Source organism: Sinocyclocheilus anshuiensis, unplaced genomic scaffold (genome assembly GCF_001515605.1).
Source record: "Sinocyclocheilus anshuiensis isolate Anshui unplaced genomic scaffold, SAMN03320099.WGS_v1.1 scaffold132, whole genome shotgun sequence".
NCBI classification, from domain to species: Eukaryota; Metazoa; Chordata; class Actinopteri; order Cypriniformes; family Cyprinidae; genus Sinocyclocheilus; species Sinocyclocheilus anshuiensis.
Genome location: NW_015555730.1, coordinates 1157307 through 1183534, shown reverse-complemented (window position 1 = coordinate 1183534; position 26228 = coordinate 1157307). Strand labels below are relative to the sequence as shown.

General features: G+C 37.8%; 2 protein-coding genes across 2 annotated transcripts; both read right to left on the bottom strand.

The window, feature by feature from the left end:
* Positions 1 to 2096: 2096 nt before the first annotated feature.
* Positions 2097 to 12616, bottom strand: LOC107672841 (uncharacterized protein KIAA0895-like). The gene is made up of 7 exons (XM_016466211.1): positions 12436 to 12616; positions 9273 to 9940; positions 6714 to 6857; positions 6129 to 6261; positions 4269 to 4574; positions 3386 to 3483; positions 2097 to 2804 (listed from the first exon to the last, which is right to left on the bottom strand). The coding sequence occupies exons 1-7, from the start codon at positions 12461 to 12463 to the stop codon at positions 2646 to 2648; spliced, it is 1536 nt and encodes a 511-aa protein (XP_016321697.1). The 5' UTR covers positions 12464 to 12616; the 3' UTR covers positions 2097 to 2645.
* A 1860-nt stretch (positions 12617 to 14476) lies between these two features.
* On the bottom strand, positions 14477 to 22652 carry LOC107672843 (chromatin target of PRMT1 protein-like). The gene is made up of 6 exons (XM_016466212.1): positions 22335 to 22652; positions 21036 to 21127; positions 19902 to 20052; positions 18530 to 18707; positions 17204 to 17338; positions 14477 to 15257 (listed from the first exon to the last, which is right to left on the bottom strand). The coding sequence occupies exons 2-6, from the start codon at positions 21098 to 21100 to the stop codon at positions 15058 to 15060; spliced, it is 729 nt and encodes a 242-aa protein (XP_016321698.1). The 5' UTR covers positions 21101 to 21127; positions 22335 to 22652; the 3' UTR covers positions 14477 to 15057.
* Positions 22653 to 26228: the final 3576 nt, after the last annotated feature.

The window sequence follows — 26228 nt, the reverse complement described above, 5'->3', positions numbered from 1 at the left end:
ACATTGTTTGGCGGAAGAATAATGTTTTTATTAATATCATTGCACCACGGCTTCTTGCTTTAATCAACTATTTTAAGTGAGACTCATCCTCCATTCTGTTCAAATGCCTTTGATTACATTTGCATTTTTATACAACAGTAATTAGTGCTGATGTAACAAGGATGGGATGATACATTTTTTTACCAGTATGTGTGTTTGCTGGGAATTGAACCTTCAACCTTTTGCGCTGCTAACGCAATGCTCTACCACTGAGCCACAGGTACATTTTATAGTCTCATTATTATATGATTATGAGTATAATATAAGATAAATATAAGCCTCAGATCTCAGAAATCTCAATAAAAATGTATTGCATTTCAGCATATATAATTATGGTAATTTGTTCATGTTATGAGTGTCATGAATGTCCACATGACGCCACAATCTGTTTAATCCCACAGATTGCAGGAAGTGTGAAAGCCAAGACCTCATAGAGATTAATGGGGCCCGTGTGTGTGTGGTTGCAAGCGCAGCTGAAAACTGAAACCCTTTGTCCTGCATGTCTGTCCTTGTAAGTGTCAATCAGCAGGTGATCTGGTTACAAAGACATGTGAGAACAGACACCTGTGGAAAGAGTTTGCCAAAAGATCACTTACCGTGTGTTTGAGAGGGCATTGTGGGAATGGAGACTGATCATTGCTCACTTGTAAACAATGAGCATACTTTGTTTGAAGTCATGGATAAAATCACCTGTAATTAAAGATGGAGTGGCAGTTTGATGTAATTTCTATAGTTATAAATAATTAAAAATAAAATAAGTTATTAAGTATATATATATATATATATATATATATATATATATATACTCAATAATTCCAGTCTACCCTGTTACACTGGTGCTACTTACCCTTAAAATCTTAAGAGTATGCCATAAATCACATGACTTGTTGGAAATGACATCACTTCCTTGGAGGGAAAGCAACTCTAAGAACAAAGTATGTTAGTCATAAACATGTCCACCCTGTTGTGTCTATTAATAGATGTTATATATCTATTAATATTCTTACTAAATGTTAATCTTCTGCTAGCATGTTGTTCTTTTTTAGCTAGGGTTTCAACTGTCCACCCTGTAACACATTGCATTGTAAAGATGTCATGTAACAGGGTGGAAAATTAGCTAGAATGTGAATGTAAAATGTGAAATATTTGGTCAGGATTATTAGCTTGAGCCTGAACTTGACCAGTGTGTTTCTCTAATAGACAGGCATTTTCTTCCTCTGATAAGACTAAAAAAAAATATAATTTTTAGTTTATTTTTCAACAAACTTATCAGTCCAAAATCCACCAAACTGTGAATGAGACATTAAGATGATTCATAAGTAATGAATTGTCATGGACAATCAAGACACAACCTAGAAAGAATAAGCTGAAGCTACTTCCTATGAACCAGTATGCAAGACACAATAAACTATATTTGAAAAATATCTGAAATCATTTCAATTTAATTTAATTTAATTTAACATGCTTTAAAATGAACATCTGAACAGAGCTTGTCTGAATGCAAGGCATGAATTTATTTGATTTAGATATATTAAGATCATATTGAGAAGTTGTCATGGGCCATGAAATCATTTTATAGGCAACTTTAAAGTGCTTTTTGATGTATGGGAAAATGACAGGAACAGAGCAAGGTCAAAGGTCATACACATCAACAATACAGTCAAGGTAGGGCAGTTATTCATATAATGTATATTTAGTATGTGACATTTAGGACTGTCTGCTTCCATGAAGGACACTTTTTAAACAAAGGTTAACATTTTGGCACCCAGAAAATGACTCTTTTTGTAATCATCAACTGCTTAAGATTCAAATCATCCACAAGTTATATTGTTAAATGCATGCCATCATAAATATGAAAACCATTATATAAGCAGTTTATAAGATACACAAATTAAAATGTCATAAGAATTCAGGAAATAAACAGCTTAAGGATCTTGTAGTACATATGAATGTTTGGCAATCTGTAATTTGGCCCCTCAGTATCCCCTAAAAGCGAATGCACATGTCCTGAGAACCTTCAGAAGGGACTTAATGCTCTGCACTGGCTAAAAAAAAAATTACAAGTTTTACCAAAAAAAAAAAAAAGCTCCATAGGCCCCTATGTAGACTGATTGTTTGAGTCTCTATCCCAGAAATCTCTTTATTTTCCAATCCACCTCAGGGCAAAACTCATCAAAAAAACAAAAAAGCATGAAGAGCTCAAATTGAGCCTGTTTTAAAACTATTAAGATTTTTTGCATTGTAACATTTTGTAATTTGGTCATTTGTTTTTACGTGTTGGAATATTAGTAATGATTAATGTCTGTGATATAATTAATTTTCACATTACAGTAATCGAAATGAGATTTTTGTAAATTTGCGCTAAATGAGGTACGAGAATTACAAGAATCTGAGGTTAGAGGCCCTAAGTGTCATTAAAATAATTTTTGAAAATTCACAAATATTTAATGCTTCTAAAAATAAGCTTACTTTTTAATGCTAAAAGTAATTTCATCTTTCTTTAGGTTTTAGTGAAATATGACCTGAACATGTTTTTGTTTATGAATGGTAATGTATGACCTGGACAGGTTTTGTGAGATTCATGCTGGAGGTCAGAGGTCACATGTTCAGATAAGTATGCACAGCTCCTCATCAGTTAACTGGTTGACCTCCATGATTTTATGAAGCTGCTCCGTGTAGCGCGCTTGGTCCTGCAGGAAGTGAGGAATCCGCACATGCTCCATCAGAGCCAGACTCTTCAGGCGCTCCACGTCCTCATACGACACCTGCACAACACACACACACTCCATGATTTTATGAAGCTGCTCCGTGTAGCGCGCTTGGTCCTGCAGGAAGTGAGGAATCCGCACATGCTCCATCAGAGCCAGACTCTTCAGGTCCTCATAGTCCTCATACGACACCTGCACAACACACACACACACACACACACACACACACACACACACAGTTAAAAGTTAAAAGCTGCATGAAAAAATGTAAATGCAGTTTTTCAATTATTAAACTATCAAACTTTTACTTTGATGTAAAACCGCAGGAAAGCCCATAAAGCTTCTCTTTTGTGCTTCTCATTACAAGTATGGGAAGATGGCTGGCTCATGTTTTGTTCCCAAATGCACATTAAACACACTCAGACTCAAAGGAGATGCAGAGATGGAGATCATGTGGAGCAGCATTCACTGTGAATCGATCCGAGATGCTTAAACTTGAATTATGAGCTGCTCATGTGTAAATGAACACAGTGCTGCGCTTCACTCAGCACATATATTGATTTTATTGAATATTGTGATTTAGCTTTCATTTCAATTAATCTTGCAGCAAATAAAAGTTAAGTGTGTCAGTAAAGTACCTTTCCCAGAGCCATGAGAAGCTGGAAGTCAATCTTGTCTCTGTGTCTGAGGATCTTCAGGATGCCATCTAGATAAACCTGGTCCTTACTGAAACAACCTTAATAACAAAAACATTTTATTATTTACACGCATAAGCAAGCAATAATAATTATGTAAGATGTCATAAGCCTTAGAATCATTGACCGATATATATTTCCAAGGCCGATATATCGGCCGATAATTAGCATTTTTTAATTATTGGCATTGTTCGGAAATTCTTGCTTACAGTGCATACATCCTTCTTATTCACATTCATAAAAATGTCTTTATTTGTGAAAAATACTACAATAGAATTACAGAATCAAGACATCACCATCTAAATAAATCTCTATACCTTACAGATTTATTTTTTATCAAGTTCAAATTATTCTTATTTTTTTCATATTTAGTAATTTTCAAATTTAGTAAATATTATGTCAAATAAATATAAATTTAATTTCAGCTATTGTTACGCATGTGTTTTTGCTATCTTTAAATTAAACAGTGTGACATCAAATATATATTGACTTTATACAAAACTACCAAATTTTGCTATGTTTAATCACAACATATAATCATTGCAGTTAATAGTGTTCACTGATTACATATCATTAACTAACTGCATTAATTTTACCATACATTTCTGCCATATGGACATCAACTTGACCTAGTCACCACTGATAAGCTAAAGCTACTACTAAATATAATGTAGAAACTTTAAATTAGAAACTAAAATTTTCTGTAAAGCTGCTTTGCAACGATTTGTATCGTGAAAAGCGCTATACAAATAAACTTGAACTGAATTGAAATTGACTTTATATCGGTTATCAGCCACCCTGCTCAGATATCGGCATCATGCTGTACCTGGCAGTGCCGTGTCGGTCTGTCCTCGTTTGGCTCTGACGCAGTAGTCCCATCGCGTGTTGGGGTCGTGCAGGAACCGGCCCAGGTTGTGAAACAGCTGTGAGAAGGACATGCGGCTGGCCTGGTAGACGGTGTAGTAGAGCAGGGCGGCGCGCCACAGCGTGGGGTCCTTGCGGAAGAGCACGCTGTGGATGCTGGCTAGACCCTCCTCAGTGGGGTTGATAGGCCGCAGACCGTGCTTCTTCCTGCCGCCGCTGCTGCCCCACGGCTGGTGACTGTTGTTGATGCCACGGAAGTAGTGCGTACCTGTGTGATAGATGTAGAGGGGTTTACTCTAGCAAATAATTCAGAACAATCTGGATTCATTCATTCATATTGGAAGATCAAACTTCATCAAAATTACTATTATAAAATGGATAGTTCCGGTCCTTGATTCTGATTGGTCTGCGTTCGATGAAGCCGTGGTTTACAGTGAATTTATAACAGCTAAGGGGGTTGCTTCACGTCGTGCCTAACAAGGCCCCTTAGCTGTTATAAATTCACTGTAAACCACGGCTTCACGGGGCTTATTGCTTTAATAACTAATAATAATAAATAACTAACAATAATATTCGAAGAACCATTCATTTGTAATGAGCAGGATGTTTAAAAAATGTTTTAATCAATATTTCTACCAAAATAAAAAAATAATTTAGAGCTTGGCATAACTCAAGAAAATATAAGTATAAGCAATATCAATAAAGATGCTTTCACCATTTAGCTCAATTCATTCACAATTATAAGCCATTATCGCACCCCTTGTGATACACTTTTAACATTCCAAAATTTCACTTTAGTATACTTTTTTATGGAAATAATATAAATATACTGTAACATGATATACTTTAAAAAAGTAGACTAAATGTAAGACACTGAACTGTATGCTAACTGCAATTAAAATGGAAATGTAGAATATTTTACATTGATATTAAATTCGCCCACTAAAGTAGGACTTAAGTACATCTTTATATGTAATTTCATAATTACCTATACTGTCTTTGAAATATGGTTAAAGTTACTGCCGAATATACTGACAAGCATTTATGATCAACTAAAATATACTTTTTCATTTTTATTGAAAATTGTGTCATGTATTTAAATATATTTGTAATTATATGATGATTATGATGATAAAGTTGTAATTTACTACATTTAAAATATATTAAATTTAAATGTTATACTGAACAACACATGACAGTTACAATTATAATCAATCAATACTTTCCATGTGCTTTAGTATGTTAGTCAACAATAAGTGCAAACATAATGAATTAGAATGTAATTAAAACTTTTGACATAATTATTAAGTGTACTTTTGAAAAATGTACTTAAGTGTCTCTCTTTAAGTGCACTTAAGTGTTCTTTTATTTTATTATTATATGATCTGCAAGTATTTTTTTATTTTTAAGACTTCTAGCGCATTAATAATACAATTAACCACACTTCTTTTTCACAAGGCACTCACTTGTGACTACTGAACATAGCTTTACCAAAAATTGCAAACAATTGCTAGGTCAAGTCTCCAGCAGCCAACCCCTGATTTCTGAGCAGACCAACAGAGAAAGTGAAGCAGAGCGAGAACACACAGCGTGGGAGTGTAATTAATGTGGTCCTGACACTGAGCTCTGATACGCTCAGGGTCTAATAGTCCCTGACAGCAGGAGCACAAGCTGTTGCCGACACGGACGGCTGGTTTTTCTGGGGTGACCGAGACACGATCCACAGTACAGAGCTGGTGGATCATGAAAGACTTGAATGGGTCTCACTATTCTAATATGAGACTCAGTGGACTGTCAGATGCTGATATAGACAAACACGCACCGATTTCATGCCTCAGCATCCCCTCCAGCCACTGCTCTCTGGCAGTAGAGATGTTAATGGTGAGTGTAGGTCTGCTGTTCACCACAGTCATAGACGCTCTGGACAGGAGGTCATCAGTGAGATTAACCACAATCTGCAGAGAGAGAAAATTTTACATCTACACTCAAGATGATATCGACCAAATAATATCAATAAACAACACTACCATTCAAAAGATTGGGGTCAGTAAACCAGCATATTAGAGTGATTTCTGAAGGATCATGTGACACTGAAGATAGGAGCGATGATGCTGAAATTTCAGCTTTTCCATCACACGAATAAATTGCATTTTAAAATGTACTATGATAGAAAACAGTTATTTTAAATTGTAATAATATTTCTAAACTTTTGCTGTATTTTTGATCAAATAAATGCAGCCTTGGTGAGCATAAGAGACTTCTTTCAAAAAAAAAAAAAACTTTTAATGATAAATTATTTCATATTTTTCTCAACTGTTTTTGAGATTTTTTGATTGAATTAAAAGTGCAGCTAACAAACTGTGAATTTGCATTTAAATTCTTCTTTTTAATGATCTCGCTCTCTCACCTCTCCCATGCATCCTTCCTTCTCCATGTATTTTTTGACATGGTACCAGATGCGGCTCTTGGTGAGGATGTTTCCTCCAGTAGCCTGTTCAAACTTCTCATAGGAGCCGTATTTCTGCAAGGCCAACTCCATGATCCGCACAGCCTAAGACGACAGCAAACACTCAGGAGACAACTTTTACAGATAACACCTTTTGCTGCCTAAGTGAGCCTAAATTAGTCCCTTGTGTAGTAGGACTGATATGGCGCTTTTCCCAGTGGAAAAGCGCCAATATTTGGGACTGCTTGTGCTTTAAGATAAATCTGTGTAAGTGAAATATGCCTGCAGAAGCATAACTCAATATAACGCTCAATTGTTACGTCATGTATGTACAGACCATATAGCTGGGGCTTTGGTGTTGTGTGGATTTATGAAAACTGATTTGTTATCCATCAGGTTATGCCTGAGGTTGATCCACAATGAGCTCGGCACTCTGAGATAATCAATATAATGGTCTGAAATGAATCCATTTATCCTTTGCTGCAGCACACAAAGCTCTAATACAGCCACTATACCCTACATTTAAACATTAATCCATAAAATATAACTTGCTATGTTGTTTTTGTTGGCTTTTGCAGCCAGGAAAACTATTATGGGATCTCTGATGCCCTGTATAAAGTGCTCTGTGTTGGTCTCTCGGTGTTGGCTCTGTTTAATAGCTAGCGGGAAACTGAATTGAATTGAAATAATTAACTCTTTAACCTTCAAAGAGGTTTATTAGTCTGACTGTGTTGTTGGCAACACATACAGTTGTAGCACACTGCTTTGAGCTGCTGAGCCTGAGACGCAGCTATAAAGGTAAAGCACTTGTTTCTAACTTAATCCATGTTGAACGTACAAAACTAAAGAGTCAGAGTGTTTATTTCAGGAGCAATTCCTATTAATCTCACTTACAGGACTGTGACCTTTCAGCAGGGGTGCCAAACTCAGTTCCTGGAGGGCCACGGCCCTGCAGAGTTTAGCTTCAGCCTTAATTAAACACATCTACAGCTAATCAAGTTCTTCAGGATTATTTGAAAACTACTGGTAATATGTGTGTTGGAGGAGGGTTGGAACTGCGGCCCACCAGGAGCTGGATTATGGCATGTGAATGAGAATAACGAACGCAAAACCTTATAGAAGATATCAGCATAAAAAAGGATGAAAGCAAATGAATGCTAAATGCATAAGTCCTTTTTAAAGCAATGCAGCATGCAATAAAATTAAAAACAAAACCATTAGACATAAAAGCATTTGTTAATTACTCATAGGCTGAATCCCAATTTGCATACTATCCAACTAAATAGAGTAGCGTAAGTGCATCACATCACAACACATATGCTAAAGGTGTACAAATTACTATTTGGCTAATTTTGAGTATGCATAATTGTATGATTTTCAGTCTAGTATTTGTCACAACCCCTTGCACAGTGGAACAGGTTGTAGAACAGTGGCAAAGTATGAATGTATGTCTTGGTGAATTTTAGGGTAACGAAGTTTGCTAGACACTAATGCTAATGTGCAAACGCAAGCATTGTGCGCCAAAGTCAGAATGAAATATGGCATGCCCAAATTCAGAGGCTGTATCCTTTCAAGGCATCACAGTGGCACGACGAAGGCCGTCCATTTCAAAGCCTCCTTCAAGCGTGGCCTTGAAATGCGTCCTTCATTTTCCAAGCCACAAAGGATACAATGAATGGATCCTTCATGGACCAGACGATCTCAAAGTTCACTGCACACTGGTGACAACGGGATTTTTTTTGGAGAGAAAATGCCGAAATACATTTTTTAATAAAAGTACTAGGTTTCAACTTACTTGAATATTTAACAATACAAATGTTTAAAAAAACACTTTAAAGTGGTTCAAATGTTGACATATCTTTACATAACTGCATCTAATTTTGGAGGATGTCTTGCTACACAATGTAATTTAAAAAGGTATAGGGCCCAAAACACTCTATGCAAGTGTACTGTGCACTTACAAGACATTGGACAAGCTTTTGTTGAATACTAGTATAGTAGTAAAGGTGCGGTCACATCGTGATTTTGCCAAAATGTTGCCAAAAAAGTTCCCTTGGGTATAGTCAAACATATGAAACATAGCTCACACAGAAGTCACTTTCACACCAAACAGCTTTCTATTGGTTAGAGTGGTGAATTCATGTGTCAAACCCATTTCAAAATATGCAATGGAGAATCTTTTGTCTTCCCAATTGTAATGATTCCTGTTGAAATCACTGGATTCCCTGTTGAACAAAACAGCATATGCTGGTTAGGTATATTTTGAAGCATGGCAGCTGGTTTAAGCTGGTCCTGAGCTGGTTATAAGCTGGTTATGAGCTGGTTCTGAGCAGGAGCTCATGCTTAGGACCAGCACCTGACCAGCTTAAACCAGCTAAAAACAGCTGCCATGCTTCAAAATATACCTAACCAGCATATGCCTCAGGCCCAATTTTGAACAAGTGTATGTTTGTGACTGGATAACAGTGGATACCGAGTCAAGGTCCTTAATTTGTTCTGTGTGAGAGTATGGGCACTCACCTGTGTGAGGAAGCGGTCTGAAGCGGTGCTGTGCTTTGCTAGTACTTGTGGAGGCAGAGGGTTGCTGTACTCAAACTGAGGATTGTATTTAAAGTCTCCTTTGAAAAACCTGGCCTTCTCTTTCTCTACATTAGAAGGCTTTATGGCAGTGAGGATGCAGAGCTTCTTGATTGAGTTCTCTACATCACGAGCAGCAGGAAGCACTCTGGACAGCTGCGGGAGTTTGGTGCCGGCCGGGCAGCTGTTTTTGGGCCTGGGGATTGGTCCGGGGGACAGGCGGATGGCACTGCCCAGCATGGTGATGCTGTTAGTTTGCTTGGAACTGCTGGTGGAGAAACACAAGAACACCGACTGAGAGTGCCTGCTGTCTCTGCAACCAAAAGCCAGGCCACTCATCGTTAGAGGTGCAAGGGTCGGCAGGGGTCTGTCGTGATGCCTTGCCGTGGAGACTCGTTTGGGGCACTTGTAGGAGGAGTGTTTAGGGCTCTCCTGAGCATCTGACTCTTTCTGCAGCAGTGTGTTGTAGCTGCTGGTGGCTGTGTTAAACAGGTCCTTCAGAACGCCAGAGGATATGCGCTCCAGATGCAGCTGACTGGGGCTCACAGGCTTCTCCATAGGGCTTAGGACACAACTCTTAGACATTTCCATCTCTGGCCAATGGAGCCGTTCTGGAAGGAAATGGCAAAATATGGGGTACTACAATAATCTACTCAATTCTTAATTCCCTTTGCCAGTGAGGCATAAAAGACTATGGCTTGAACAAACAGACATATTTGGGTGATTCTTCTTTAACATTTTGTTTTCTGGAGACCATAAAAAAAACAAAAACAATATACATACAATATATACTTAAGGATGTACTACAGTGAATTGCGGTCTTGTAGTCGAGACCAGCTCATTCGATTGAAGGCTTAGACTTGAGTAGGTTATGTCTAAATAAAGACTGAGACAAGAAAAGGGTTGTGTTCGAGATCAGAAGAGTCACATCTGAGTCAAGTCCGAGACCAAAAGAAGGTCGCTTCAAGTCAAGTCTGAGACCAAAAGAGGGTCGCTTCAAGTCAAGTCCGAGACCAAAAGAGGGTAGCTTCAAGTCAAGTCTGAGACCAAAAGAGGGTCGCTTCAAGTCAAGTCCGTCGCAAATCAAGTCGCGTCATTTCTCAAACCAGAAGAGGGTCAAGTCTGAGACCAAAAGAGTGTCGCTTCAAGTCAAATCCGAGACTAGAAGAAGGTCGCTTCAAATCAAGTCCATCGCAAGTCTAGTCACGTCATTTCTCAGACCCAAAGAGGGTCACACCCGAGTCAAGTTTGAGACCAGAAGAATGGGACTTCAAGTCAAGTCTATCGCAAATCAGGTTGCGTCATTTCTCAGACCAGAAAAGGGTCATGTCCGAGTCAAGTTCAAAACCAAAAGAGGGTTCCTTCAAGTCAAATCTGAGACCAGAAGAAGGTCGCTTCAAGGCAAATCCATTGCAAATCAAGTCATGTCATTTCTCAAACCAGAAGAGGGTCACTTTATGTCAAGTTTACTTCAAGTCAAGTCCAAGACCAGAAGGAGGTTGTGTCCGATTCAAGTCAGAGTCCAGTAGAGGGTGGCTTCCGAGTCAAGTTCAAGATCATAAAGGGTCTCATCCGCGTGAAGTCAGAGACCAGAATAAGGTTAAAGGGATAGTTCACCCAAAAATGAAAATTCTGTCATTAATTACTCACCCTCATGTCGCTTCAAACCCGTAAGACCTTCGTTCATCTTCGGAACACAAATTAAGATATTTTTGATGGAATCTGAGAGCTGTCTGACCCTGCATAGACAGCAACGCAACTGAAATGTTCCCAAGTCCAGAAACGTAGCAAGGAGATCAGTAAAATAATCCATGTGACATCAAGGGTTCAACCGTAATTTTACGAAGCTAGGAGAATACTTTTTGTGCGCAAAAGAAAAAAAACCCGACTTTATTCAACAATTCGTCTCCTCCGCGTCACCCTGTAGTGCCATTTTGGAGAATATCCGCTGGACGTAAACACTTCGCTGAACGAAGGTCTTACGGGTTTGAAACGACATGAGGGTAATTAATGACAGAATTTTCATTTTTGGTGAACTATCCCTTCAAGTGCAAAGTCCATGACAAGACAAAGACAATAAAAATATGGACTCTGGAGTTCGGTCTTGAGTACTACAACTAACAACACCCTTTTGTCATGACAATATCAAAATATATTAGGATGGGATAACAGAGAGCACCAGGTGGAATTTCAAGTAAAGGAAATACTGCTGGTCCTAAACTTGAGACCAGCCCCGTAATTGTCAATTCAGTGTTGTGTCCCCATTTCCCTGGAAACAAAATCTCCTTCGCCTACTTAACCTTGAATCCAACAAAAGACGAGAAACAGATCCGAACAGCACAGTGAAATGCAGCACGCTGTAAGCAGCTCTTTCACTGTCTAGTGATTTGACTTCACAAACCAGGCTAATCCTATTAAGGAACAAATAATATTCCCCATTCAGCATGACAGGTACTGCTTGACAATCATGCTATGCATTCAATGATCCTGCAGGCTTTCGTAATCCCAGTCTGTTCCACATTCGTCACTTTGGATAGGCATCTGCTAAATGAATAAATGTACTGTAATGTATTTATTACATCATCTCAGGAGGATAGAATAAGGATGCATTTACTGTATCAGTGTTAGGTCATGTGGCACACAATGGCAGTCCACGTGCCTCTGCGAAATGATCCCAGGCCTTATCATAGAGAACAGCTCTGACAGGTGCACTGATGTAGAAGAGCCACAGCCTCAGCATCACAGAGCCAACCCAGTGAAGAAGCACATACGACTGTCTGCCTATGTTAAGATCTTAGGGCTTCATTGGATGATGCAGCATGCATGAAGTAGACTTGGAAACACGTATGTCAATGCATTGGACACGACAAAAGTGAACTCATTTTACTTTCTGGAGCCATTTTTGTAATTAAGTAGTGTCGCAGTAGCCTAGTTTTGGTGGAATCGAATGTATGAAATCAGTTCCTTTCAAGTCTCTGCAGTTAATCATAAGAAATCTCGTTTTGATTTAACATCCACTTCAATTCCCTAAAGCAGTAGGTCATTATATATCTATGCAATCCACTGAAGAACACCGTGTTGTAACAACATATACTAACAGACTCACCTGTAACTTCAATGGATTCAAGCATCATCTCGCTTGTGCTACGCAGCCTCAACCGTTTCCCCGTGAAGCAAATGTGTTTATACAAAACAATGAAGCGCACAAACAACACGACAAATACTCAGTAATGCGGTTATAATATCTTGCATAAGTCCAGCGCAGAGTAACGCTGTAGTTTGCAAATCTCCGCCAATCTCTTCTGTCCGGAGTCTGAAGCGAGAGGCTGAGAGCGTTAGCGCGTTGCCATGGTGCGCCGTCAAAGTCAACGTCAACGTCACCCAAACGTCAGTTCCGTTTCGAACGTGGCTTCAAGTCGAGAACTAGTGATTTGATTTAAGTGATACATTTGTTTGAGAATACATTTCACACGGTAAACATTTCAATGCATTTAACGTACTTTACTATTAACAGTGCTGGCTGGGTAGTAATTGATTACATGTCATCTGAATTAGGTAATCCGATTCCAAAAATTAAGTAATTGTAATTACATTAAAAAATGCTCGTGATCAGACTAGTTACTTTTGTATTGATTAGGCTACATGTTATTCACACAATAGCAATACATTATTCATAATTTATTGATTCCCCTTTTTCATCTTTTAAACGTTCCTTTCTAAAATAGCCTGCGGCTTATAGATACACTCAGAAAGTCTTCCAGTTTTGTGGACATTCACACAGAGACCAGTCACTATCAGGTGGCTACACAGCATTTAACCACTGATTTATAAAAATCATTTCAGGTTTAAGAAGTGTGCATCAACTAGTGATGAACACATTACGTTTTATTTGAATTAGGTTGTTTCACCATGTATTACTATGTCATTTGGGGGGCTTTTGTCTTTCAAACACATTGAATTGCACAAATTCATGTTATTTCTTATTTACATGTAATGCAGGCATACCTAAACTTTGTCATCTGAACCTCTTTCACCTATTTACTTGGGGGGGGGGAATTAATTAATAATCAATAATCACATTTGCATGTTCAGGGTTCTCTGACTTCGGTTAATATTCACATGACATGCAGGTACACAAATAATAGCCTGCATTTAATTTTTTCTAGTAAGCGTTTTATTTTGATGTTATTAAAATGATTGTAATTTTACATTTGTATAATTATTAACTTCTTGAAGTCTCAGACATCCTGCAGTTCCTTGACGTAATGTAATGTTTAATGCACTATATGTTGCGAATTACAACAAATGGAGTTTTTCTTACTCTTTGTATTTTTATATCGATATGATACAAGACTATCCTATTTAAATCGATGTGATATAACGGGTTATGTTAAAATTAATCTAAAACTAATCAGAGCGTAGTCTGATTATATTACCTAAAATGTGTAATATAGCCTTATGGATTACGTTACTAACTTTAATTTTTGTCATGTAACTTAGAATCAGCAACGGTAATCTACAAGTAATCTACACAGCTCTGACAGTTGTTTATGAATGCTTTAAACACAAGACCGAATATGTAAAGCATGTTTACATTTTTAGTTACTTTTCATACTGCATGTCTTAAATGTATTTGTAATTTATTTTAATTACTTATTTCTAAGCCATCAGGACCTCATGATCTCTATTTAACGACCTTCTTTTCTTTTAAACACTTTATCATTTTTTTTGTTGTTGTTTTTTAGCCTCTGATTTCATGTTTTTGCTGTTACAACCTTCCTGCGTATTGTAAAATATACTGAAACAATATTTAATCTAATTCCTGTGATATTCATAGACCAGAGTTAGCCATTCGGACCAGCGAAGTACAAATATTGCAGTTCTCATTGTACGCATTCATACAGCCCAGAAACATTTCATTATTCCCATCTAAATTATGCTTTGAAGAAAAAAATAACAGTACCACACACACAGCTTTATACTTCCCTCTTGTGGAGATACTGAACATTTGAAGCTTGTAAGACGAAAGAAAGAAAAAAAATCATTAAATGTCTAGAAAGTTAGCGGTGATAATATCGTTAAGGAAGCACACGAGTTTTATGGCCAAGATTTATTTGAAGCAAAAAAAAAAAAAAGGTTGTGGGTTACAATATACTTTTAAAACATCTTTTGTGACAGAACAAAAAAGACAAATCTAGATTGTGTATACTGAATAAAAGTTCTACTTTAAAACATAATAAAATACAGTAATAAAAGGTAAGTTTAATTTGTAGAACATTACGGTAATTAACATCCGTTCATCTATATAAACCACATTTTAACACCAGATGATCAGATGTACCTGGTTAGAGTTCACAGTTGCTCATACATTGGGCCATTTTCTGAATTTCAGCCAAAAAACAAACACAATCTCTATTATTATAGCTCAATTGAAAAGTTTTTTTTCCTTCACTGCCAAAAAGTTTTCTATGAGGACTTGTGTTTTAGATCTGTGGTGAGGCTTTTATGATGATACAGAGTTCAGTTTAGAAAACGCGAGTGGCGACTCACAAATCTTTGAAGATAACGGGGATGATACATAACTTTGTACAACCTTCAAGTTTAAAATGTCTTCTCGGGGAGTGTCCAAGAGCAACAGCTTTAATGGTACTCAATGTGTATCTTGTCAATCAGTCTATTATCTGCAGATCTTTGGGGAGCTGCCGTCTCTCTCTCAGCTCGGCTGTGGTTACTCCATGCTCTCAGGGTCTGCCTGGGCCATATACGCATCCAGCTCAGCATCCAGATGGCCCTTGGTCTTGGACATGTAAGCATCAAGCTGGTTGTCCAGCTGCTCTCGTGTGACGACGGGACGGCCTGCTCCTCGGCCTCTGCCACGTCCACGACCCCTTCCTGCAAACCCTCCACGACCTCTCAGACCCCCGCGGCCTAAGAGAGACAATCATAGACTTTAATGTTCAGAGACAAACATTTAAAGGATAATGTACTCACACCCATGTCATCCAAGATGTTCATGTCTTTCTTCAGTCGCAAAGAAATGACATTTTTTGAGGAAAACATTCCAGGATTTTGTTCAATGTAGTAGACTTCAAAGGTGGCCAACGATTTCAAGGTAAAAAATGCAGCTTCAAAGGGCTCTACACGATCCCAGCTGAGGAATGAGGGCCTTATCTAGTGAAACAATCGGTCATTTTGTTTAAAAAAATTATATTTATACACTTTTTAACTACAAATGCTTGGCTAGCATTAGCTCTGCGATGCGCGTCTTCTTTACGTGATGTTGGAAGTCACACATGACGTATAAGTGGAAGTACCGACCCAGTGTTTAGAAAGCAAACATGCAAAAAAAAAAGTCAAATGCTCTTTAAAAAAAAAAGAAGGGGTAAATCGAAGTACAAAGACGAAGAACTAACCGTGTGTGACCTTTCCAACATGATTACATAATGTGTGACGACGCGGATGCGCATCACAGAGCTAGTGCAAGAGCAGCATGTGTTTAAAAATTTTATAAATATTATTTTTCAGAAAATGATCGATCTTTTCACTAGATAAGGCCCTTATTCCTCAGCTGGGATCGTGTAGAGCCCTTTGAAGCTGCATTTTGACCTTGAAATCGTTGGCCACCACTGAAGTCCACTAACATTGAAAAAAATCCTGGGATGTTTTCCTCAAAAAACTTCAATACTTTGCGACTGAAGAAAGAAAGACATGAACATCTTGGATGACATGGGGGTGAGTAAATTATCAGGAAATGTTTATTCTGGAAATGGACTTATCGTTTAAGCCAGGGGTCAGCAAACTCTTTCCTGGAGTTGCCGGTGTTCTGCAGAGTTTAACTCCAACTTGCCTCAATACACCTGCCAGGAAGATTCAAGTATACCTCGTAAGACCTGGATTAGCTGGTTCAGGTGTGTTTTATTAGGGTTGGAGCTAAACTCTGCAGGACACTGGCCCTCCAGGACCGAGTTTGGTGACCCCTGCTTTAAGCACTCAAGAACAAAACAGAAAACACTAACTGGCAGAAGACTGCATTTGTTTAATGTTCAAGTCTCACTGAAAGAGGTGGTGGTATTTCTTAGGACTGTGCGGCATATCGAGTTTGTACCATATATCGATATATTTTTTTATAAGCGATATGGCAATACCGTTTATATCGATATACAGTAGTTTGATACAAGCCCATCTGAATAATCGCGGAGGACACCGAGTGAGCAGCTGCGGGTAAAGTGCATAATCCAGTTTGTCCTAAACATGAGACATGCTTTGTATAAAGGACTTGAAAATAAATGGTAAGATATAGTTAACGCATAGTTTAAAGCGGCTCGCCCCATCAGATGCTCTGACAGACTCATGTCTGCTACTCACGCTGTTTAATGCGTTTGAGATGTGCTGTTCTCATCAGTACATAACTTACATTTCACAGGTGTAGTCTCCATCTGTAAACGTTAGACAATCATGGAAATATTTCCATTTTGCTGTCAGGAGCCGCCTGCATGCGATTCTCCACTAGACTTCACAACCTTCAGTGAACGAGCGCACCAAACAGCTGAAGCTGTAATAATTGTGTCATATGTCGAATTTTAAACCTACAAGTAAATGTATTTTATAATAGCAGATAGCAGTAATGGGGTAATCAAAATATAATGCAATTATTCTGTGCTCCTGTGTTTATTTACTTTCATTTTTAGTATAGTGAATTGAACTTCTGCTTTAAAAAGCATTATTTTTGTTTGTAATGTCACAATATTAGAATGTAATGTGATTTTAGCCCCTTTTTTTGCACATAATGGATAGCATATCCTATACCAGTCAAAAAATACCGACAGATTATTTTATTTTTTTTGGCCATATCGCCCAGCCCTAGTATTTCTCACCTCTTCCTCCAGGTGCTCCACGTGCTGCTCCTCGGCCACCCAGAGCACCTCGTCCTGCGGCTCCTCCACGATAACGCATGCCTCGACGGAGACCGATACGTCCAGGACCACCCCTACCTCTCATCTGACCTGGACCTAACAGATAAGTCATTTCACCACAGGAAAATGAATGTGAAAAACTACCTCCAGAATGCATAAGGGAGTACTTGCAAAGTTGTGGCATTCTTACGTTACCAAGCTAGCTGCATGCATTATAACACCAAAACTAAGAATCTCATTGTTTTACTACACAGGACAATGCCATGTCTTTTACTGTTAACTTCTCTCAATAACTGAACATAATTCAAGAGCGGCAATGAGTCAAAATTACAAGTGGATACTGCAAAAATTATCTCCCTTAAAGGGATAATAAAAATTATACCATTACTTCATCTCATGTCATTCCAAACCTGTATTACTGACTTTCTTCTGTGAAAGGTGATATTTTGAAGAATGTTTTGGTTTACCCAAACAGTTTCAGTTCCCATTGCCTTCAACTATTTTTGGGTCCATACAATGGAAGGCAATGGGAACCAAAACTCTTTGGTTACTAAACTTTTTCAAAATATCTTCGTTTGTGTACCACCGAATTAAGTCAAAACAACATTTCATTTGGAACACCATGACAATTTACAATTTGGGGTGAACTATCCTATTGATCAACTACACTCCTTGAAGGAAAAGTAAGGCAGGCCTCAGCGGTTTCTTTCGGTTATCACCCTGAGGCTGCACAACAGGTGCAGGAACTACAAGTCTTGTAATACACCAGGGGTCTCTTAACAGCCATAAAACGACAGCTTAGACCAATCAGCACATCGTGAAGTTTAGAGGGTAGGTGTGAAACCTCAGATGAACAGTGTAACACTGTAAAGCATCAGCTGTACTGCAGTGATTGACAACTCCAAATGAAGCACAGACTTCATTTGAAATGTTAAGCAGCTGACAATGCACTTTCAGCAAAGGAAGGACTTGCTTTATACTGAAATACACGCAATTATCTCTTCCTCAGATTTAAAACTGCAGCAGCACATAATTAGACTTGGACCTGATTTAAGTTTATTGCCACATCAGCTTCAGAGGCTATTTCATGGCAAACAAAGATTTTACATTAGAAAAACAATACAGTAGTAGACAATACAAAATACAAAAATTAAATAAAGCCACATAATTAGAACCTGTGTTTGTGTATAAATAGAGGGTATGTAGCTTTGTATGAATTAAAATAGTAAACGCAGGACAGTGGTCTGAGAAGTAGCACAAACAGCTGTGTGATGAAAAGACAGTCACCTCTTAGAGAGAGTGCTCCTCTCATGCCACTGCCTCTCGCTCTTCCCCGCAGTCCTCGTCCAGCTCCACGCAATCCTCCAGGAAAGCCTCGTCCTCTGCCGCCTCCCGGCATCAGCGAGCCGATGGGCCGACCCAGCCTGGCCTGGATGTTGCTCTTCCCAAGTCGCTGTTTTAGGCTCTACAGGTGGGTGATATGAAGGATTGTTTCTCTGAGCTAACTTTAAATGTGGTATGCCTAACTTATAAAGCCAGCATGAAATGACTTTCGGAACATATCTGTAATGTATTACAAAATAATGAAACACGATATGCAACATGAAAAAACCAACAACTTTGTTTTACCCATCCAAAAAGCATACGTTTCAGACCAGAATGAAACCAGATCTGAACTGCAAGCCTGCAGTTTTGTGACTTCAGATTGTAAAGCCTTACCATTATTGTCATAAAGGTAACAGCATTGTTAACCAACATTAAATTACCATGTAAACTGTTTGCAAATGTTTAGAATGGCTGCACAAGCCACAACATTATCCTAAAATAATTCCTAGAAAATTGAATAACATGCCTGTGCAGAGTCAGACTGGGAGCTGAAAACTAAAATTGTTTCCTACATGGAGCATGTTAACTCAAAAAGACTAAAAGATTAAGACGACAATTTCCCTTAGGAAAAATGTCACCTTTTTTGTGTAGAATTAGACATGTAGAATATTTCTTAATAGCGTATTATGAACGCAAAAAAGGGTCAAATTTAATTAATGACATACTTCAATGGTACACTACCACTCAAATTTGGGTTACATTTTTTTAAATGTTTTTAAAAGAAGTCTCTTATGGCCACCATGGCTGTATCAAAAATACAGTATCTTCAATAATATTTTGAAATATTATTACAATTTATGTTCTATTTGAATATTTATTTTAAAATGTAATTTATTGCTGTGATCAAAGCTGAATTTTCAGCATCATTACTCCAGTCTTCAGTGTTACACGATCCTTCAGAAATCATTCTAATATGCTGATTTGCTGCTCGAGAAATATTAATCATCAATGATGAAAACAGTTGTGACACTTAATTCTGTGTTAATACGTTATGGATTTTTTTGATCAATGTAAAATTCAAAAGAACTTTATTCAAAACTTTATTTTGAAAAAACATTTTGAAACATTACAATCATCTTTTCTGTCACTTTTGATAAATTTAATGTGCCCTTGCTGAGAAAAAAAAAAAAATTAAATACAACAATACAATTTTAAACAGTAGTGTACATATTCAATAGCTTTTTGCAACCACTTGTACTGTAAACGCATCCGTCAGCTGACTCGCAGCTTCATCTATATCACCTCAATGTGTCATGTTAGGTCATCTTTGTACCTGTTTATGCTGCAGGGCAGCCTGCACAGAGGGCCTGTTCTCCATCTGCTGAGCGAGCCGGCGGTTCCTCGCACTGGCCATGTGTTGCTGCTGCATGGTCGCCCGGATGCTACTCACTGTCGGCTGCTTGTTCTTCAGCATGTTTGTGAAGCTTGTGGGACACAACAGAAGAAGGAGGGTAGAGAGAGAGAGAGACACACAGAGGAGGGAAAGGGGGATACGAGGAAAGGAGGGTTCCAAATCAAATTATTTCACACAGCATGGACGCAGCTACAGCGGATCCTGTAGCAATCTAGAGAATGCCCTTTTTAGACCACAGCTGCTTTCATTTACTCTCTCTCTCCATTGTGTGTGGAGACACCCCAACATATTTGGCTTAAACTGAACGCCTACGATGTGGTTTCAGCAGTAAAAGAGAAGACAGAGATAGAAAAGAGGTCGATTTCTGAGTGATTGCCACTTACAGGCCGCCATCAACCGACTGTAATGTCATCAGTCCGAGACACCATGCGGTGAGTCAGCCCAGGGCTAGAGGGGTGTCTGGCAACCCAGCCACTTACAACCAAGACCGTGACCTGGCACGCTGTTCTGTGAGACGCCTCTGATGAGAAGAAGGGAAGGGGGTTGGGGGGGACAGGTCACGTCTAGGTACGGACTGAGCACCTTATTCTGTAGACAGCCAGAGAGAAAGTGAGAAACGCAGAGGAGGAGCAGAAAAACTCTTCTGGGAGAGAGAGAGAGTGTGTGTTTTTGTGTGAGAGAGGGTAAGAAATACGGATGGCACACACACCATCCTGCATTATCAACTCATTCCCATGGCTGAGGATGCTCTTCTGCAGTGCAGTCAGCTTACCTCGCCCTTACCCTCTCACCTCCGGGTGTGCGCCGCTTACGCAAGAGACACCTCGCCAAACACGGCACGCTATCAGATCTTTATTCTCAACTCATGTAATCGCCGTCCTGTTGGGTAAGCGGCGCACACCGTGCGGGCAGTCTAGCGTCCACGTCAGGTCTGATGTCTCCCCCTCAATGACCTCCATAGTACACGTGTCTTGAGGCTTGCTGCCTTAGTTATCTCTGTATGCTTTTCCCCCTGGCCTTGAGATAATGCTGTCAGGATGCGTAGCGCCTCACCGCTCATTCAGGGACACCTTGGTGGTGCTTTTCAGCACGACTTTTTGAGAAGAAGGGGCACTCATGTTTCTTCAGACTTGCAGGGATCTGTCCTGTAAGAGAGAAACAGCAGAATATAGATGTTAGGTATCTATATTAATGCATGAAATGAAAGTGAAAGTTTCACAGACAGAAACAAGAAAGTCAATGGAGAAATCTGAAGTCAGAAAAGGTAACTGGATTTTGAAATCTTGTGAGCTGAGCCTGACTACCTATACCAGGGTTTTCAACCTTTTAGACGCCACGGACCCCTAAGGGTGCAAGGGACCTCCATGCTAAAATATAGAAGGCGACTACATATTTTATTGTATAAAGACCAAGTTTATACAGTGAAAATATTAAATATGAAATGTTTTCTATATTAAGGTGATTTTGTCCCCCTACTTTTCTGTCTTTTTCTTGAGTACTGCAATTTTATTTAGGTTTTCTCTAAATAGAATATCTGTTTTTTTAATTACAAACCACTAAGTTTTTTTTTTTTTTTTACAGTTTGCTCTCTAAACTTTTTTCACATATTGCCTAGAAAATAAACCCCAGAAATGTGCAAGGGAGCGGTCCCCGTTTATTTAATATTTTTAGTTGTTTTATGTAAATCTATATTCTTTTATTTAAATCTTTACATTTTGAGTATTTCCTACATTTTTTTTTTGTTTTCTCTAAACTTTTCCACAGATTTCCAAGAAATCTCTTGCTTATTTATTTAAATCTTTTATATTGATTTCAATTTTTTTTATTTAAATAGATTTTATTTAAATTACTTTCTCCCTTTTTTCAGTTTTTCCTCTACATTTTTCCACCGACTGCCTATAATTCCCTTGAGGCCTTTGTTTATTTATTTGAATATTTTATATTCATTTTTTAAATTAATTTAAATAGATGTTTACTTAATTCCTACATTTTCTTTTACACTTTTCCCACAAACTCCCCAAACCTTCATTGAGGCCCCGGTTAGAAACCCCTGACCTAACTGTTAGACAGCATTTATTAAGTTTTTGCAGTAGGTATAACGGTGCTTATGATGCCCAAAAATGCTGTTCAGGAGCTCAGTAGGTTTCAGAACATTTTGTTATTCATACCAGGCGTCAACATAATGCTAAATCAACAATATTTACCGGTTTAACAAATGCATTTACATAACTGTATGACTGTTCATCAACCGTGCACTTCAATATCAACGTAACTCACACAAAACTCGTTCTTATTCACATATTAACCACGCTACTATTATATGGTAATGTGTAAGATATATTTAATCCTTACCTTTTCTCTGAAAGACTCGTGTAGTGGAGTCGGGGCAGATCTGTTAGCTGTGTAACGTTAGCTTAGCGCGACGCTGGAGCAGCTGACTGACTCGACAAAATCACACTCCAAACTTCTCTACTTGACGCACGAAAATTGGTCAACTACCGCCCCTCTTCTAAATATATTTAAGAACTTAAAAACAAAACTATATCCCACAAAATTGGCTATATAACACCAATCTACTTCTAATCCGTAACTCTATCTACCTCCCCTCCCCTCATTCATCACAAAATGGTGCTAACAACTGCGCGAGCTAAAATGGAGCTCTGCGCTTACTACGTCAGATATCGCGAGACTAGGGTGTGTGCGTGAACATTGTGCATCAAGATTTTATCTTTTAAAAACGTTACGGCACATTTTAAGGTGTTCTGAGCAGGTTTAACCATTTTAAATTACATTTGAGGCATTACAATATAGCCTATGTCTAGAGGTTTGTGAGACAAAATAATTTAAAGAATCACAAACTACAAATATTGCACGCAATAGCTCAATTCTTATCAGATAACCTCGTATAAAACATGTATAATTATTATTGTTATTTTTTATTAAAAGGGTCATTCTATTTAAATGTCCATTTTTCTGTCTCTAGCCTTTACAGAAATATTACACTTGAAAAACACTTTAGGGTTACGATTTATATTTTAAAATGAAACAATATGCTATTTGAACAATTCCACTTTGTTGAGCCATCAATGTGGCAATGTTTGTTTTTTAATTAATTATATAGAATTCCAAGCACCACAAAACTACTCGTCCCCACAGCCATGTACAGAGAAAAGCTGCTTTATTTTGATAGCCAAAACAGGTTTTTCTACAATTTAAAATAGCTACAACAATGTATTCATAACTATCAAATATATGATGTAAATTACATTTAAAAAAAAAACTAAATGCTGAATAAATATTATAAAATATATAATGAAAGTTGTGGTCCCCTGCAGTTGTCACTGGTGCTACCGTTTAACAAAAATCATTTATTTTGAAATAAAAATCACACTGATAACATCACTAGACTTCCTTCTTCCGATTTCCTGAAGATATATGAAGAAGGGCCCATGTTAAGTCCACTGTCTCTTTTCAGTTATCAGAAATGTTCTCATTTATCTCATGATTTCATATGAAGCTTTTACTTGAACTCACTGGTATGACCTACTTTATTGTTAGGGAATTGTAAAAAAATAGAATACAAATGGATTAAACTACTTAATTTAGTGAGTATACCATGATTGAAAACATGTGGTTTGATATCTTGCAGCAGACATTTTGTAAAATGGGTCATTCCGTGTCAACTCAACCAGAGGTCCAAATTTTTTATTTTATTTTTTTCTGAAGAAAGATAAACATGTATCGTGATGAAAGCCAAAATATTAAATGCCGTGGATGAATATTTACTGCCATTGCTATTGGGGGGAGTCAAAATGGCAATTTTCACCTGAGATTCAGAGCCAAACTACAGGGGGTTAAAAATGACTTCAGAAAGATGGCAGCATCATTATGTTACTTTTACACAGAGATTGGTAGGTCTATTAGTAAAATCTGTTGACTTTAGCAGTCTTTGTTGCATTATGTGCCAATGGTGACCATTCAAAATTGGGGAAAGAGCACTTTTCAAGTTTTTTTCTCCAAAGTTTGCAGGCCTGTAACTCAATAAATATTAAAGATATCTTAATGCCCTTTTAGATATTGGGTCTTAACAAACTTCCCTTTTGGCATCTTAATTTTTAAGGCCCTATATTGTTCAGTTCCAGAGATATTGGAATTTCAATATGGCTACAGGAGTAAATCATTAAATTGTACACATTTTCAGTGGTCAAAAACCAAATGTGGGTCCTTCTGTCAGAACAACTGCATTGAACATACCTGTCTGAGTGTCATATATATTGTTTTTCCAAAGTTTGCCTGCCTGTAACTCAAGAAGTATTAAAGATAATATGGTTTTAGATTCTAGTTCTTAATAAACTTTTCTTTTGGAGTCTTCATTTTCAAGGCCCTACATCGTTCAGCTTGAGCCGGGGACCTCTGCTTGAGTTGACACGGAATGACCCAAATGCATTTTTCATGAAAATTGTAACTGGTGTTACTGTCACTGGTGTTACCTTACTTATGGGTAAATAAATGCACAAAAAAGATAAACAAATCATTAAGCTGTCATTTATGTATAGCCTATTCATAAAGTCAAAAGGTAATCTAATTATGTGGTCTAAGTTTAAATGTTAGCAAAAGAAATACATTTTAAGACATCTTGCCATAACAAAAGTGGACATTTCTGTAGAATGACCCAAAAAGGTAATATGCCACAGACCCTCAAATGATCACCTTCATGCAATTCTGACATTTAAAAGACAGCCACTGTATACATTTTCATGTATAAATCCCAAATCTATGCTATGAAAAATTAACATTATAATTATGTTGAAAATATTTAGATTCTATTACATTACATTATCACGTTTTTACTCACAAATGTACTGTTGATGTATGTTTGTTTATTTATTTAATATTGTAATTATTTATTTTTATTCTTTTTATTTTTATTATCCATTTATTGTAATCGACATTTTTTTTTACATTGTTTTTAATTTGTACAAAGTTTTTTTTTTCTAAACTGTGTCACTACTTTTCACTGCTTGAAATTTTCATGCCAGTTGCACACTATTTCTACAGTCTGCTTTATGTACATGCTGTTTAATGTGTTAGTTTCACATACAATGTATACTGCGTCGCAGGTAGTAAGCAATCCGCTAGCATTAGGCTACTATTGTATTTGAACACAGCCATATGTGTGACGCAGAAGTTCGCACATTTGGAGATTCGCTGATTTACAAATCATCTCACATTTATACTCACTGCAAATAATTTTGTTATTAATTTCTTTATTTTTGAGCCTGAAGAAGACTTTTTTTTTTTTGCAATCTTTTATTTTTTAATTACAAAATTAGTTTTACTCTGAAACATGTTTGATTGAATAATAAAGACACAAAAATGATTCCATATTGTACTTGCGCTGTGTTGTAATATCTGTAAAGACGCGGTGACTAGCGCCATTGTTGCCAAGTCCGCAGTTTTCCCGCGGAAACAGTTTAACACTGTTGCCGAGGGTTGACCCCAGTAATATTTAGCCCCTGGAATGCGACTTGTACCAGGGGAACCCCGCCAAAACAACGTGTATTTTACCCGCGGAACCTGATTTTTACCGGGGTACCCCCCGCCAAAAGCAAGTGGGCCACTGATCTATAATAGATTATGGCTGCATCTGAAAGCTCTAAAATTCTGAATTATCTCGCAATTCTGAATTATCTCACAATTCTGAATTATCTCGCAATTCTGAATTATCTTGCAATTCCGAATTATCTCGCAATTATGAATTATTTCGCAATTCCGAATTATCTCACAATTCTGAATTATCTCGCAATTCTGAATTATCTCACAATTCTGAATTATCTCGCAATTCTGAATTATCTTGCAATTCCGAATTATCTCGCAATTATGAATTATTTCGCAATTCCGAATTATCTCACAATTCTGAATTATCTCGCAATTCTGAATTATCTTGCAATTCCGAATTATCTCACATGATCTAAAATGCTGCCTTCGGAGGCAGGAAGGCATCAAGGCACGTCCGAATCCAAATTCTGCTTCACTTCCTGTCTCCGGTACCTTCTTCTGATCCAATTTTGAGGGTAGCATCCTTCGCTGCCTTAGATATCCCACAATCCTGTGCGTTCCATTCCGTTACGGTTGAGTATGAAGGTAGAATGACGTCAAAAAGACTTGCGTACGCAGGGTAATATTTGTGGAAGTGTACATAAGACTGTAAGCGTAAATTAAATTTGCATGCGCAAGAGAAGCTTT